This window comes from Tupaia chinensis, unplaced genomic scaffold, assembly GCF_000334495.1.
Source record: "Tupaia chinensis unplaced genomic scaffold, TupChi_1.0 Scaffold000377_2, whole genome shotgun sequence".
Classification (NCBI taxonomy): domain Eukaryota; kingdom Metazoa; phylum Chordata; class Mammalia; order Scandentia; family Tupaiidae; genus Tupaia; species Tupaia belangeri.
In genome coordinates, this window is record NW_006159876.1 from 3,904,626 (window position 1) to 3,920,703 (window position 16,078).

Sequence of the window (16,078 nt, forward strand, 5' to 3'; positions counted from 1 at the left end):
AAGCCGCTGCAGCCGCGAGGGGAGTGGAGGCGGCGCGGCATGAAGCGGCGCAGGCTCGCTCCGTAGCGCGCGTCAGGACGGTCCGGGCAGGGCCGGGGGGGAAGGTGCAGTATCCGCCCCCTCTCCCCGGGCCCCACTGGACGGAAGAGGAAACCGAGGCTCAGATTCCGAGGCTCCCAACGTTCACTGGGCGCCCCCTGAGCGCTGGGCGCGCTGCGGGACGTGCTAGTCCGTTATCTAATTGAGCCTATGGGGTGGGGAGGCCGGGTATTGTCCGGACTTACAGACGAGGAAACGGAAGCCCGCAGTGGCAAAGGGATTTGCCTAAAGTCCGACGGTGGCAGATGGGATTCGGATTCAGATTTTCTGGTTTCCCAGATGATCCTTTCTCCCTTGCTGCCTCTGTCTAGGTCGAGTCCCTCCAGGGCTCAGTGTCCCCCACCCGTTCGGTCTCACCCACCGTCAACAGGATACCTTGTGTCCTGTCAAACCTCTGCACTCACACACTCTTCTCCTAACAGTTGGCACCCCTCCAATCTTAGCATTTTTCGCCACAGCTCTCCTTTCCTTCCTGATTCATAGCTTGCAAGGTCTCCGCCCCCCTCCGTGATAATTAACAGCTTGACTACCCGTGGATCCTGAAAAGTGAAAGAGCTAGGTTTCAGTGAGGCTTGGCGGTGTTTGGTCCTTGAATTTTAAAAAGAAATGCCGGGACCAGCAGTTAGCATAGTGGCAATGTCGCTGGACTCCCATGTAGCTGACCGCGGTTCAAGTTCCGGACCCAGTGGCTTAAACTCACGCCAGGCGCGTGTGCGTGCGTGTCCAAGATCCCGAGAGGAGAATGGAGGAGAAGGGATTGTGGCGTGACCATCCCCCCTGGGGGGTGATTTCTTGCTTTGTGTCTGTCTTTCTGGTGAGAGCGCATGCCCTGTAGTTAAAACCTCTCCCCCTAAAAAAACCAAACAAACAAAAACCAAGAAATGCCATTTGAATGGGTCCAAACTCAAGCTGTTTCCTGACCCACCATACTCTTCTTTGAATAAGGGGCTCAGAACTGTGGGAAGGGGTCTTGACCTCTGTTGCTGTTAGGGTAACTTAACCTCAGTCTTTTCTCCTCTTGCTTCTTACCTTTTCTCACTGTCACCCACTTGGACTATGGGAGCCCAGAATTAAAACTGATAGCAAAGTAACAGATGTAATCACAGCTCTTTCTGCCGTGGGCTAAGCCAGTATTTCAGCAAGTGTAATTCACTCTTTTTTCCAGAAAAGTTACTTGGTTGAATTATTCTCAGAGTAATGGGGCAAAGAAAGAAACAAAATTGGAATGCACTTAAAATAAAAGGACATCTTTATCTTGAAAAAAATCTTTTAAGTATTAAATACAAATTGATTCCCTTTCTGCAGAAATGGCCTGTTCTATAATTTGTGCTGCTTAACCTCTTAAATTCTGTCTCCAACCAGAACTGTGTGGCACATAAAGGAAGAACAGGAGTAGGCACATAGAAATAAGTTTTCTTAATCATCTCTCACTTTTGAGGGTTTTCACACCCATATGCCTTTCATTATTTTTTAAAGCTCTTTCATAATTTTTCTTGTCTGAACATCAAGATTTACACTATCATAATATTCTTTTGAGTAAATTAGGCTTTGTATCTCTGAAATTATTTAGATTTTTGATAATGTAAAATGCAGCTACACAATAATTTAGGCATTATGTATTGCACCAAAAAGAACAATATTTCTGTATCGGTTGTAGATACTATTTTAGACTTTCTAGCTTTAATCCTTTGGCCATGAATGATCCATTTTAATAATGGTCAACAGTCACATCCTATTTCGTTATCCTGGTGAGCAGGAGTGGATGGTGAGAAAAGGAAACGGTTCCTGTGAGAAGAGAGCAAAATGGGCAGAGGGATCTACTCTTAAGGTTGAGTCACTTGAAAAAGAGCTCTTTGAGTGTGGACTAGATCTGAAGAGATGAAAATACAATCAGGTAGGCATAGGGGGAGGTCCTTAAAGGTAGGTGGGACAATGAAATACATGCACTGTGCTGAGAAGTACAATGACCTTATTTTCCTATTTTTTAAATTAGAAAATACAGGTCATGTATTTTGAGAGTGTATTTGTATGTAAGATGTTAGAGAATTCTGGAAGTTAAACCATTCTGCACTATTGGGTTATTGGAAAAGTCTTGACTCATTTTTACATAGAAAACTATGTTGTAACTTTTTCAGCAGCCCAATACATTCGGCTAGATCACTAACACACTGCCAGATTTATTCTGGAAAATACAGGATACACATTTACTGTGGACATACAGCTTAGCAGTGTGTCATTTGAACTGTACAATGTGTTTGTACATGTACATGTTTATATATGGAGATAGTCCAGGAACCTAGTGCAATTCATGAATATTTTAATGGATGATTTGTACATAAATGTAAACTAGTGCAACTTAAACAAATTTTTTAAGTTTAATTTTATTCATCATCGTTTAAAATTTGACCAGAGAAAATGGGGGCAAGAGAGGGAAATTGAGAAAGCAAGCAGCCAGGTCTGGGAGGCCAGTGCCTTAACCACCATGCCACCTCCTGACCCCAGGCTATTAGGACTGTTAAGAAGGGAGGGGTAGGTTGTAAGCTGGGCAGTAAGGCTTGGGAGATTTTTGCGCTGAGCTGTCCTGCTCTGTTCCTACAGTACTTGGAAGCAATGTTTGCAGATGAAGTTCCAAATTTAACAAGAGAAGTTGAGAAAAATGAGTCCGATTTGTGCAGATTCTTTCATTTTTTCCCCCATTTTCCTGTCACTTCATTAGATGTAAAAATAGGCCTATAGATATATTTAGTAGAAAATAGTTCTCCACTAGCTTTGATATGAGTGAACTACCACTGCTGTCATATATAGCTACTTAATGACGGTGTGCTGAATACCAGTTGAGCTAAAGGCTTTAATTCTCTGAGAGTTACTTTGGATTTTAATCATTGGATGTGAATGCTCAATTATAGTAATATTACAAGTATACCTGATGTAATTGTCTAATTGGATCTCTGGCCACTCTTGTTACTGTTAACACTGAAGGTGATAGTGTAGTAGCATTTAAAAAAGGCAAAATGTCCTAAGCACATAGTTCAGTTTACTTGCAATGTATGCCTCAGGGACTATTTTACAATCCATACCTGCTAGTAACTTTTTCTCTGTAATAGTTACTTCTTACCATGAATTCATGATAGCCTGGGAAATTGAGCTTTAGAAAAGATACAATAAATATGCAGCCATGCATTCATTGTTCTTCCAGAAAAAATTACCACTCTCTCTGGAGTCTACCTTATTGACTTTTATTAGTTCAGAAAGAGCAGATCACCCGAGAATTTTTATGTTGCTTCTTTTTATGATGGTGCCATGAGTAATGTATGTCAATATCATACAATGGTTTATGGTAGATATTAGATAAGGGGGAAAAATCCATCTTCTGGATTTGTGGGAAGAAAAAAAACTTAGTAGATGTGATACTAACAAGCTGTTTTGAAATATTGACAAAAAATTGGTTCAGTTCAGACTTAATCGTTTTTCTTTTTATTTTTTTGAGAGGTTTTCGTTATAGGGCGCGTGCGCTCGCCAGACAGACAGAGAGAGACAGAGAGATAGAAGGCGAGAAATCACCCCCCAGGGGGGATGACCACGCCGCAATCCCTTCTCCTCCATTCTCCTCTCAGGATCTTGGGCATGTATGCATATGCGCTCGGCGTGAGTTTTAAGCCATCGGGTCTGGGATGCGAACCGTGGTCGACTATGTAGGAGTCCAGCGACATAGCCATTACGCTAACTGCTGGTCCCCAGACTTAATCGTTTTTCTATAGGTGCATATGCATTTGCCATGAAGACAGAAAATGAGAGATCACCCCTCAGGGGAATTGGTCACACCACAACCCCTTCCCCTCCAGTCTCTTCTCAGGATTTGGGCCTGCACACACATGCACCCTATGTGATTTTCAAGCCCCTAGGTTCAGGACTCGAATCATGTAATCAGCCATGTGGGATCCTGTGCCTTAACCTCCACCTGCTGGCCCAGGTTCAGATTTTTTTGAAGTTTATTTCTTCCATGAGAGGGGTATCCCCAACAGGGTTTTCATGTCTTAGTCCAGTCTCAGCCACAAGTGCTCAGGTCTGGAGTATACAGAGAGACTGCTGACCCTGAGAGTCCAAGTGACCTTCCCATGTGACCTCTCATGTAGGTCTGTCATCACAGCATTGCTTTCCCCATTGCACCACTGTCTGGCCCCAAGCTTGGATGTTTATCAAAATCGTTGGTACAAACAAATGCTTTTGCATCAGCTACTTCAACTAATTAAAACCACTCAAAGATAGTATATCTTTTTCTTCTCTTTAAGTCAGAGCCTCAAGTTCTAAAATTAATGAGTCACATAAGTTTCCTTCAAGTAAAGTCACCATAAGTGATCATATAATAGTGCTGTCCAGGCAAGAGCAGAATACTCAAAAATGTACCAGCTAGTTAAGTGTTGTTTGCAGTTCTTCCTAAAAGGAAACTATTATCTTTGGTAAGTGCCCTAGGAAGGTTGTTACATGTAAGTGGTTTGCAATAATTTTGTTACTATTCTAATTGGTTGTGATTATTCTTGTTAGGTGGAGAAATGCAGGCTTTTGAAACATGTTACTGTTTTGAAATGCAGAATCACTTCAGTCTCTTGGCACTTTTAGCTTCACTGTTGACATACTCTTGGGTGGAGTATAGCAGCCAATTGGCGCATATCCTGTTTCTTTCCAGTGTGGGAAAGAAAAAGAAATTTTGGCAAGAGATACCCAAGGAGAGCCTTTTATAAAGTTCCCAAGGGGATTTATAGTCGCTGTGAAATAGACATGACCTCAATTAAAAAAAAAAAAAAGATCCCACTTTTAAATTGAACACAGAAAAGGGGGAGCTATTGCTTTTCTTACTAGGTTTCATTTGCAGCTGTGCTAAAAAACATATCTTCCTTGCCTTTTTATTTTTACTTTTAGGCCTTATCGGACTGTCATTCTGATAAAGAGGAGACAGGCCTGTGAACAGCTTTATGTGTCCTATTTTTCTAGGAAAATGCAACATGGCAGCAGCAATGGAAACAGAACAGCTGGGTGTTGAGATATTTGAAACTGCAGAGTGTGAGGAGAATATTGACTCACAGGATCAGCCTAAATTGGAGCCGTTTTATGTTGAGCGATATTCCTGGAGTCAGCTTAAAAAGCTGCTTGCTGATACCAGAAAATACCATGGCTACATGATGGCTAAGGCACCGCATGATTTTATGTTTGTGAAGAGAAATGATCCAGATGGGCCTCATTCAGACAGAATCTATTACCTTGGTGAGTATGAGGTCACAATTTATGAATGGAAACATTTTCTTAAATCATAATTAAACACACCCAAATTTTGCTGAATAAATGAATCAGTAACTTTTGGTTCCACGAAAGGGAAAAAACCTTTTAACTTGAAGAACTTCTGTTTCAGTGCTATTTAAATTTGTCCCATTAAGTTAATTTTTTTGTGCAGGTAACAAATCATGAATTTATCATGATCTTTCTTCAAAGTCAAAGCTGCCAGAAATTGCTTTTAGCTAAAGCTACTTTGAAATGCCATTCTTTAGGAACGGTCAGATTAGGAAAGCAAAACAATAAAACCATTAGTTTGGGGCCAGCTGCTAGTGTGATATTTAAGGGGGCTGGTCCCACATGGCTGACTGTGCAGTTTAAGTCCCAGACCTGGCAGCTTGAAAAATATTCCAGGCACATGAGTATGCATACCCAAAATCCCCAGAAGAGGATGGAGAGGAGGGTGTAGGGTGGCGATCGCCCCTGGGAGTCCAGCGATGTAGACATTATGTCATCTGCTGGTCCCTCTTTTTTTTTTTTTTTTTTTTTACACTCCGTAATATTCTGTTATATAATTGTGGCATATTTTACTTTACTAACACCTTAGCCACCATACTACCTGTGGGCCTAAGAAAAAATTTCTTACTCTTTCTGTGTGGTTTTACATTCTTCTTTCTTTACTTTCTCTAGCTTTTTGGCAGTGATACCTTTTTTTTTTCCTTCTTAACTTTATTTATTATTATTATTATTTTATTTTGACTGAGGCAGGGAGGAATGAGAAAGCAAGCTGCCAGGTCTGGGAATCAAACTGTGGTTGCCATGTGGGAATCCAACACCATTAACTACCACACCACCTGCGGGCCCCAGAAGTAATACCTTCCTAGCTCTACTTTAAATAGAAAGGCTTTTTTTTTTTTTTTTCCCATGTTGTTCAAATTTTCCTTGGTTCACACTTCCATAACCTTAGCATATTTCTGTTACTTTCTTTTTTAGAGAGATTTTTTGCTATACGGTGCATACGCTGGCCAGAGAGAGAGAGAGAGAGACAAACAGACAGACAGAAAGCAAGAAATCACCCCCCCACCCCCCCGGGGGGGGGGGGGGGGGATGGCCACACTGCTGCAATTCCTTCTCCTCTAATCTCCTCTCGGGATCTTGGGTATGCATGCACACGTTCCCGTACCGGGAGAGTTTTAAGCTGCTGGGTCTGGGATTTGAATAACAGTCAACTACATGGGAGTCCAACAATGCAACCATTACAACATCTGTTGGTCCCTGTTACTTTCTTTTTAATAATGTAGTTCATTCCGCACTGCTGTGATCCTCCAATTCAGTTACTGCATGATTTCCCAGAATATACTTGGCTTTTGCTTAGTTTAGATCTCTTTTTCCTTTGCTCTTCCCCCACAGAGGACAAAGAGATTTTCAGCAAATCAGATATCAGATTCTGATATGAAAATACTTTTATTTGCAACTCCAAAGGTCTTATTAATGATTATGGTTGTAGAACTTTTATAATGAAGGAAAAACAATTCAGTTAGGCTTGTGTGTGTATAAATAAGGATTTTAAATTATTTTTTTAAAATGTAGTAAACTGTAGTTGTCATTTTAGAATCTTATGAGTTTATTGCCAACTTGTAAAAGACTAATCATTTTTAAAAATACTGTGGGTGGCAAATGATGGGGGATGGGCAGGAGAGACTCAGGAAGTTAGCATTGAATAGAGGGGACAGCAGGTGTGGTGGTGTGGTGGTTAAGGGTGTTGGATTCCCACATGGTCGACTGCGGTTTGAGTCCCAGACCTGGCGGCTTGCCTTCTCACTTTCTCTTTATCTTTCTGTGTGACTTTCTAGTCAAACTAACATAAATAAATGAAATTAAATGAAATTAAATAATTTTTTTAAAAAACCATTGAATAGATACAAGAATGTATATAAATAAAGCAGATAGACTGGAATGGCATACCAAAACAAAAAAAAAAAAAAAAAAAGAAAAGGATGTTGCAAATCAGATATATAATAATGTCAACAGGGAAAAAAAAACCTAGTAGAGCAAAAATTGCTAATCATATACATAGTGTATAAATAACGTCAAAGAAAGAACTAGTAGAGTGAAAATTGAAGATACACATCATAATGTAAGGTTCTTTGCTGAAAATGATGAATATGGTAATACTCTTGATTTGATTATCACACACTGCATGCATGCTTTGAAAAAGCTACTTTATACCTCTCAAAGATGTACAAGAATTAAATGTAAATAGGAAGTCACCAAAAATGTTTTAAATATTAAAAAAATGAAACTTGCCTTAATTTTCTTTACGTCATTTTACATACTTTTATGTTTATTTTGCGAGGGACTAAGATCAGAATATCAAAATGAAGCCTGCACATGTTACTATAAAACTCCAGTGTTATTGAACATTTCCATGAGCTGTGACATGTGCTTATCCTACATGTTAGCATGTGCTATGGATCTCATTTGTAGAATACTGCAATGGATAGAAGGCATTGTGTACTTGCTAGTATGACGGTAAGAATGCTCTTTGGAAAAAATAGTAATAAATGATTGTTGTCTCTTATAGCCATGTCTGGGGAGAACAGAGAAAATACACTGTTTTATTCTGAAATTCCCAAAACTATCAACAGAGCAGCAGTCTTAATGCTTTCTTGGAAGCCTCTTTTGGATCGTTTTCAGGTGGGATTAAAGGTTCTTATTCCTATAATTTATTTAAAAACTGACCTTTGGGATTTTATATTTGAAGTAGATATGAAAAAAAGGAACTAAAATATTTTTTAAATAATTATTTATTTTATTTATTATCATTATTATTCTTTCACATGAATTCACCAGAGAGAGACAGAGAGAGAGAAAGTAAGAAAGCAAGTTGCCAGGTCTGGGACTTGAACCGTGGTTGGCCATGTGGGAAGTCCAGCACCTCAACCACCGTGCCACCTGCTGGCCCCGGAACTAAAATATTTTTATGTATGCACATGTCACCTTAAGTTCTGTTTAGTTCTCAGCGTCTGAAACTAGGGATATTACAATTCAGTTTTGTTTTTTTAAGGTTTTTGCCATAGGGTGCATATACTCACCAGGGACAGAGAGAGACACTGAGAAGGAAAGTGAGAAATCACCCTTCAGGAGGAATAGCCACAGTGCAGTCTCTTCTCCAGTCTCCTGGAATTTGGGCTTGCACACACATGAACCTGGTTTGATTTTTAAGCCACTAGCTCCAGGACTCGAACTGTGGTTTACCATGTGGGAATCCAGTGCCTTAACTACTAAACCACTTGCTGGCCCTACAGTTTAAGTTTTGTTAACTGCCTTCTCATTTAACTGCCTTTCCTTTTCACAAATTTTATAGTTATGTAGTCTTAGATTATTAAAGTTTCTTTCTTTCTTTTTTTTTTTTTTTTTGAGAGGTTTTTGCTATAGGGCGCGTGCGCTCACCAGACAGACAGAGAGAGACAGAGAGACAGAAAGCAAGAAATCAACCCCCCAGGGGGGATGGCCATGCCGCAATCCCTTCTCCTCCATTCTCCTCTCGGGATCTTGGGCACGCACGCACACGCGCCCGGCGTGAGTTTAAGCCACCGGGTCCAGGACTTGAACCGTGGTCGACCACGTGGGAGTCCAGCGACATAGCCATTATGCTAACTGCTGGTTCCAAGTTTCTTTCTTTCTTTTATGAGGATATTTTTGCTATAGTGCATGTGCACTCACCAGAGAGAGACAGAGAGTGAGAAATCACCCCCCCCAAGGGGATGGCCACGCTGCTGTCCCTTCTTCAGTTTCCTCTTGAGATTTTGAGCATGCACACCCATTCATCTGGCGTGACTGTTAAGCCACCAGGTCTGGGACTTGAACTGCGGTTGGCCATGTGGGAGTTCAGCAACATAACCATCATGTCATCTGCTGGTCCCACATTTTTTTTTTTTGGAGAGTTTTTTGCCGTAAGGTGCATGTGCTTACCAGAAAGACAGAGATAGAGAGACAGAAAGCAAGAAATCACTCCCCGGGGGGGATGGCCAAGCTGCAATCCCTTCTCCATTCTCTTCTCAGGATCTTGGGCACTCACTCATACGCGCCTGGTGTGCGTTTAAGCCACCAGGTCCAGGACTCAAACTGCGGTCAACTGCATGAGAGTCCAGCGACATAGCCGTTACACCAACTGCTGATCCTGGTCCCACATTTTAAAAATTTCTTTCTTCCTGTCTTTCCTCCTTTCTTCCCTTTTCTTTTTTGCATGAGTGTGAGACAGAAATATGGAGAGACAGGGACCCCTGGCTATGCTACAGTCTTCTTGAGACTTCCAGCCATCCAGAATTATGAGCCTGCCTATAGGCATACCTGACATGTTCAGCTCAACCTGGGATCTGAACTCTGGGTCTTCCCATGTGGTTCCAGTATTGCATAAAAGTGATCTATTGCCTGAACCACTGCGGCTGGGCCCTTAGCTACATTTATGTGTACATTAGTATACATCAGTGGTATTAAGTACATTCACTTACAAACATACATATATGCAAACATTACCACCATCCATCCACAGGATGGTACCTCATTGGTTTTCATTTGCATTTCCTTAATTAGTGATATGTTAAGCATCTTTTCATGTGCTTATTGACGATTTGTGTATCTTTGAAGAAATAGCTATCCAAGCTTATTTTTTTAACTTGCCATAATTTGCCATAAGGCATATGTGCTGCCAGAGAGACACAGAGAGATGGAGAATGAGAAAGCATTCTCCAAGAGACCAAGGGACATGGTCACACTGTAGTCCCTTCTGTTTTTCTCTCTTTTCAGGATTTTGTGTATGCACACAAGCATAGCTGGCACGTTTTTCAGGCCACCAGGGCTAAGATTTAAACTGCTCGGTTGAACATTCAGGATCTGACTGTCTTTAGCCACTAGACCATGGGCTGGCCTTTGCCCATTTTTAAATTGGATTGTTTTTTGTTGTTTACTTTTGTGACTTTTTTTTTTTTAAGGTTTATTTCCATAGGGTGTGTATGCTCACTGTAGACAGAGAGCGAGACAGTAAGAGGGAATGTGATAAATCACTCCCCAGGGAGGATGGCCGTGCCACGGTCACTTCTCACTATTTTCCTCCTGGGATTTTGGATGCACCCAGCGTGACTTTCAAGCACCCTGTTCTGGGACTCAAACCACTTAACCACCACACCACTTGCTGGCTCAAGTGATACTATTCTGTTAGCTGAATAAGGGCCCCTGAAAAGTTATATCTCAGTCCTAAATCCCGGTGTCTGTGAATACGACCTTATTTGGGAATAGAATCGTCACAGATATAATCAGTTTAGGATCTTGAGATAAGATAATCCCAGATTTAGGGTAGGCCCTAAATACAATGACTAGTGTCCTTGTAAGACATAGAAGAGGAAAATTTAAGACACAGACACACAGGAAGTGAAGGCCATGTGAAGACAGAAATTAGGTGTGTTGTCACAAGCCAAGAAACTTGTAGAGGTACCAGAAGCTGAAAGAGGCAAAGAAATATTCTCCCTCTAGCCTTTGGATAGATCCTGGTCCCGCCCAAATCAGTGAACACCTTAATTTTGGACTTCTGGCCTCCAAAACTGTGAGAATAATTTTTTTGTTTGTTTTCAGCCACCAAGTTTGTGGTATATTTTTACAGCAGCCTTAGGAAATTAGTACATGACTCTTGACACAAAATTTTAATATTGGTGAAGTTCAATCTATTTTTTTCTTTGATTACTTGTGCTTTTGATGTCATATCTAAAAAAATTGTTGCTTATTAAAAGGTTGTGCAAATTTCGTTTTCTTATCTAAGTTTTATGGTTTCAACTCTTACATTTAGATCTTTTATCCATTGAGTTGACTTTTATACATAGTGTGAGATAGGGATCAAAATATATTCTTGGGAACCAGTAGTTAGCGTAATGGCTATGTTGCTGGACTCCCATGTAGTCAACCGCGGTTCGCGTCCCGGACCCGGTGGCTTAAAACTCATGCTGGGCACATGTGCATGCGTGCCCAAGATCCCGAAAGGAGAATGGAGGAGAAGGGATTGCGACGTGATCATCCTCCTTGGGGGGTGATTTCTTGCTTTCTGTCTCTCTGTCTCTCTCTATCTGGCGAGCACACGCACCCTATAGCGAAAACCTCTCGAAAAAAAGAAAAAAGAAAAAAATACTCTTTTTTTTGGAGAGGTTTTTGCTACAGGGTGTGTGCACTCACCAGAAAGAGACAGAAAACAAGAAATCACCCCCCCAGGGGGTATGGCCACGCCACAATCCCTTCTCCATTCTCCTCTCGGGATCTTGGGCACGCACGCACACACACCCAGTGTGAGTTTAAACCACCAGGTCCGGGACTCAAACCACGGTCAACTACATGAGAGTCCAGCAACATAGTCATTATACCAACTACTGGTTCCTAAAATATATTCTTTTTACATGTGAACATCCAGTTGTCCCTGGGTGACTCCTTTACCAAATGACTTTCCCCACTGAATGATCTTAGCACTGTTGTTGAAAATGAGTTGACCATAAATGTATGGATTTATTTCTGGACTTTAACTTCTGTTCCATTGGTGGTATGTCTGTCTTTTATTTATTTATTTATTTTTTGAGAGGTTTTTGCTATAGGGCACATGCACTTGCCAGACAGACAGAGAGAGAGACAGAGAGACAGAAAGCGAGAAATCACCCCCCAGGGGGGATGGCCACACCACAATCCCTTCTCCTCCATTCTTCTCTCAGGATCTTGGGCACGCACGCACACATGCCCGGCATGAGTTTAAGCCACTGGGTCTGGGACTTGAACCGCAGTCGACTACATGGGAGTCCAGTGACATAGCCATTATGCTAACTGCTGGTCCCAGTATGTCTGTCTTTATGTGGTTACCATGTTGTTGTGATTTCTATAGCATATACTCATTTTTTCTCAGGAATTCAGCTGTTATTGAACATGCTGCAAAAGAGGTTTAATTAGAAGACCAAAGCCTGTGTCACCATCAGACTCCTCAGATTCTTATTTCTTTGCTCCTACTTTTACTTTCTTTTCCTCACCTGAGGCAACAATGGTGGAGTGGGGAGGACCTTAGGCCGGTTCACCAGATTCACCAGCACCTAAATTGTAGTGTGGCCTCCAGTGTTGACATTGGTCAGGGTCTTTGCAAGAAGCTAGGCTGAAAAGGTTCAATATTTATACCAGCTACTTTAGTGAGGTCAGTCACCTCATCACTGTAGGATCAGGGCTGAGTAGATACAGGTGAGCTTGGAGATGAAAGCGCGAGAGGAATGGGCAAGTGTGGAGCTGGCATTGCCCAGCATAGTGTTAGTCTCCAAAGTCTGTCTGTCTTTCTGTGAGAAAAAGAGAAGGAGAATGTGCAGGAGGAGAAGAGAGAGAGACCGATGCTTATTTAAGAAAAATTTATTTATCTAATTTTATTATTATTTTTTAATTTGACTAAAGACTGACAGAGAGAAAGGGAAGGTGAGAATGCAAGCTGCCAGGTTTGGGACTCAAACTATGGTCGGCCATGTGGGAGTCCAGTGCCTTAACCATCACGCCACCTATTGGCCTCAGATTTTTTTTTTTAAAGAATTTTTTTATTTAACTTTATTTTAATTTGATCAGAGAGAGACATAGTGAGAGGGAGAGAGATGGAAAGTGAAAAAGCAAGCTGTCAGGCCCAGGACTCAAAACAAGGTCAGCCATGTGGGAGTCCAACGCCCTTAACCACCACACCACCTGCTGGCCCCGGCCTCAGATCTTTTTGATGGTGTCTCTGCCATTGCAGTCTTATGTTCCAGCTCCTGGTTAGCTAGGATTACAGGTGTGTACTGTCACGCTTGACCTTTTCAGGTTGATCTGGAATCTGAACCTAGATCTCCCATATGGCCTAGCCTTGCACAGTGGCCCCTGACACTTACACCACCACCGCTGAGCCTTTTGTTCTTTGTAAGAATTGTTTTGTCTATTCTCTGTTCTTCACAATTCTGTATGAGTATTATTAGGGTCAGCTTATTCATATTTGGAAAAAAGGCAGTTGGAATTTTGATAGTATTCCATTGATTCTGTCTTTTTTTTTAAATAATTATTTTATTTAACTTTATTTTTTATTATTTTCCAGTTTGATCAGAGAGACATGGAGAAAGAGAGTGAGGGAAAGTGAGAAAGCAAGCCACCAGGTCTAGGACTTGAACTTTCTATTTTGAAAATGAGAAAATTAATTTTGGAGAAAATTAAAATTTTTTTTTTGAGAAAATTAATTTTGAAAAAAATAAGTTTGCCCAAGGTCAGACTTCCAGCAGAGTCAAAGCCAGGATTCAGACCTTTTGACTTTTGAATCTGTGCTCTAAACTGCATGCAAAACTGCTAAATTACAGTTAGGCTGTAGAAAGTCTTGAGTGCAAAGATGCTGAGAAATCATTATTTTTCCCTAATATATACAATAATTACCTAAAGATACCTTACTAGGAAATCTTTCAGCAAGCTTCTGAAATTAATCTGCTGAAAGTTGCCAGCAAATTTGGAGGTCACTCAAAAGGTAGACTCAATGTTGGAGATGCTGGGATATCAGTGCTAAAAGCAAAAGACAAGTTTCCAGAAAAGTGGAATAGGTTGGACTGACTTTCCTTTTGCTTTAGGCAACACTGGACTATGGAATGTATTCTCGAGAAGAAGAACTATTAAGAGAAAGAAAACGCATTGGGACAGTTGGAATTGCTTCTTACGATTATCATCAAGGAAGTGGGACCTTTCTCTTTCAAGCTGGTAGTGGAATTTATCATGTAAAAGATGGAGGGCCACAAGGTTTTACCGTAAGTTGAAGTTACTAATCACTAAACCTGTTTTGGGGCCCTAGAGATTATCTGCACCCAAATCAGAAGGTAATTGAACAGATAAATCAGAAACGTTAGTTTACTTACCAACTAAGAAATTTACTAGCACTGGAAGGAAGATATGGATATTAATTTTCCATTTTTTTTGTGTGTGTGTGTTTTTTTTAGTGGCTTTAGGATAGTTTTTTCTTTAACCAACAGCTTTTTTTAAAAGAATAATTTATTTAATTTTATTTATTATTTTAAAATTTTACCAGAGAGACAGAGAAGGAATGTGAGACAAACCACCAGGTCCAGGACTCAAACCACGGTCGGCCATGTGAAAGTCTAGAACTTTAACCACCATGTCACCTGCCGGCCCCAGTTTTTTCTTTTCTTCTTTTTTTTTTGGAGAGGTTTTTGCTATAGAGTGCATGTGCTTGCCAGAAAGACAGAGAGAGACAGAAAGCGAGAAATCCCCCCCCCCAGGGGGGATGGCCACGCTGCAGTCCCTTCTCCTCCATTCTCCTCTCAAGATCTTGGGCATGCACACACACGCGCCTGGCATGAGTTTTAAGCCACCGGGTCTGGGATGCGAACGGCGGTCGACTACATGGGAGTCCAGCGATATAGCCATTACGCTAACTGCTGGTCCCCCCCTCGAGTTTTTTCTTTATTCGTGATTGAGTGTATGTGCACACAACCAATTGAGACAGAAAAAGAAATGTGAACACACACTTTGAGATCTGGTCGCTCTGTGATCCCCTTCCTCCTGGCCTCCTGAGAGATCTTGGGTGCTCGGGTATGTGCCCAATGTGTTTCAAGCTGAGCTGACCAGGGATTCAAACAGCAGTCACCATGTGAGATGAAGCTTCTCTCTCTCTCTCTCTTTTTTTTTTTTTTTTTAAGAATTATATATTAGGACCAGCAGATGGCATAATGACTATGTTGCTGGACATGCATGTAGTGGACTGCAGTTCGAGTCCTGGACCTGGTGACTTAAACTCAAACAGCGCATGTGTGTGTGCATGCCCAAGATCTTGAGAGGAGAATGGAGAAGCGACTGTGGCATGGCCATCCATGCTGGTGGTGATTTCTCATTTTCTGTCTCTCTCTGTCTTTCTGGCAAGTGCACACACCCTATAGCAAAAACCTCTCCAAGAAAAAGAGAGTTACTTATTTATTTAATTCCATTTGATATTATTTTTTAATAATTGACCAGAGAGAGAGAAAGGGAAAGTGAGAAAGCAAGCCACCAGGTCTGGGACTTGAACTGTGGTTGGCCATGTGGGAGTCCTGTGCCCCCAACACCATGCCACCTGCTGACCTCAATGAAGCTTTTCTTAAGTAGCACATTACCACTGTACCACAGAGCTAGCACAAGATACAGGTTTTTTTAGGTTTTTTTTGGAGAGGTTTTTGCTATAGAGTGCATGTGCTTGCCAGAAAGACAGAGAGAGACGAGAGACAGAGAGACAGAAAGTGAGAAATCACCCCGCCGGATAGATGGTCACGCCACAATCCTTTCTTCATTCTCCTCTCTGGATCTTGGGCACACGTGCACACGTACCCCGCGTAAGTTTAAGCCACTAGGTCCAGGACTTGAACCATGGTAGACTACATAAGAGTCCAGTGACATGGGACCAGCAGTTAGCGTAATGGCTATGTCGTTGGACTCCCACGTAGTTGACCGCTGTTCGAGTCCCAGACCCGGTGGCTTAAACTCAAGCTGGGCACGTGAGCATGCGTGCCCAAGATCCCGAGAGGAGAATGGAGGAGAAGAGACTGCGGCGTGGTCATCCTGCCAGGGGGGTGATTTCTTGCTTTCTGTCTCTCTGTCTCTCTCTGTCTTTCTGGCGAGTGCACGTGTCCTATAGCAAAAAAAAAAAAAAAAAAAAAAA

The 16,078-nt window shown here is 41.6% G+C and overlaps 1 protein-coding gene across 2 annotated transcripts in view; it reads left to right on the forward strand.

Annotated features, from left to right (window-relative positions):
- DPP8 (dipeptidyl peptidase 8) overlaps positions 1-16,078 on the forward strand; it is an 84,867-nt gene continuing 68,789 nt past the window's right edge. For both annotated transcript variants that reach the window (XM_006153498.3, XM_014589758.2), the window contains exons 1-4: positions 1-104; positions 5,089-5,358; positions 7,949-8,061; positions 14,004-14,177. In XM_006153498.3, coding sequence (XP_006153560.1) covers positions 5,100-5,358; positions 7,949-8,061; positions 14,004-14,177 — 546 coding nt within the window. In that variant the 5' untranslated portion in view covers positions 1-104; positions 5,089-5,099. The remainder of the gene's footprint in view (positions 105-5,088; positions 5,359-7,948; positions 8,062-14,003; positions 14,178-16,078) is intronic.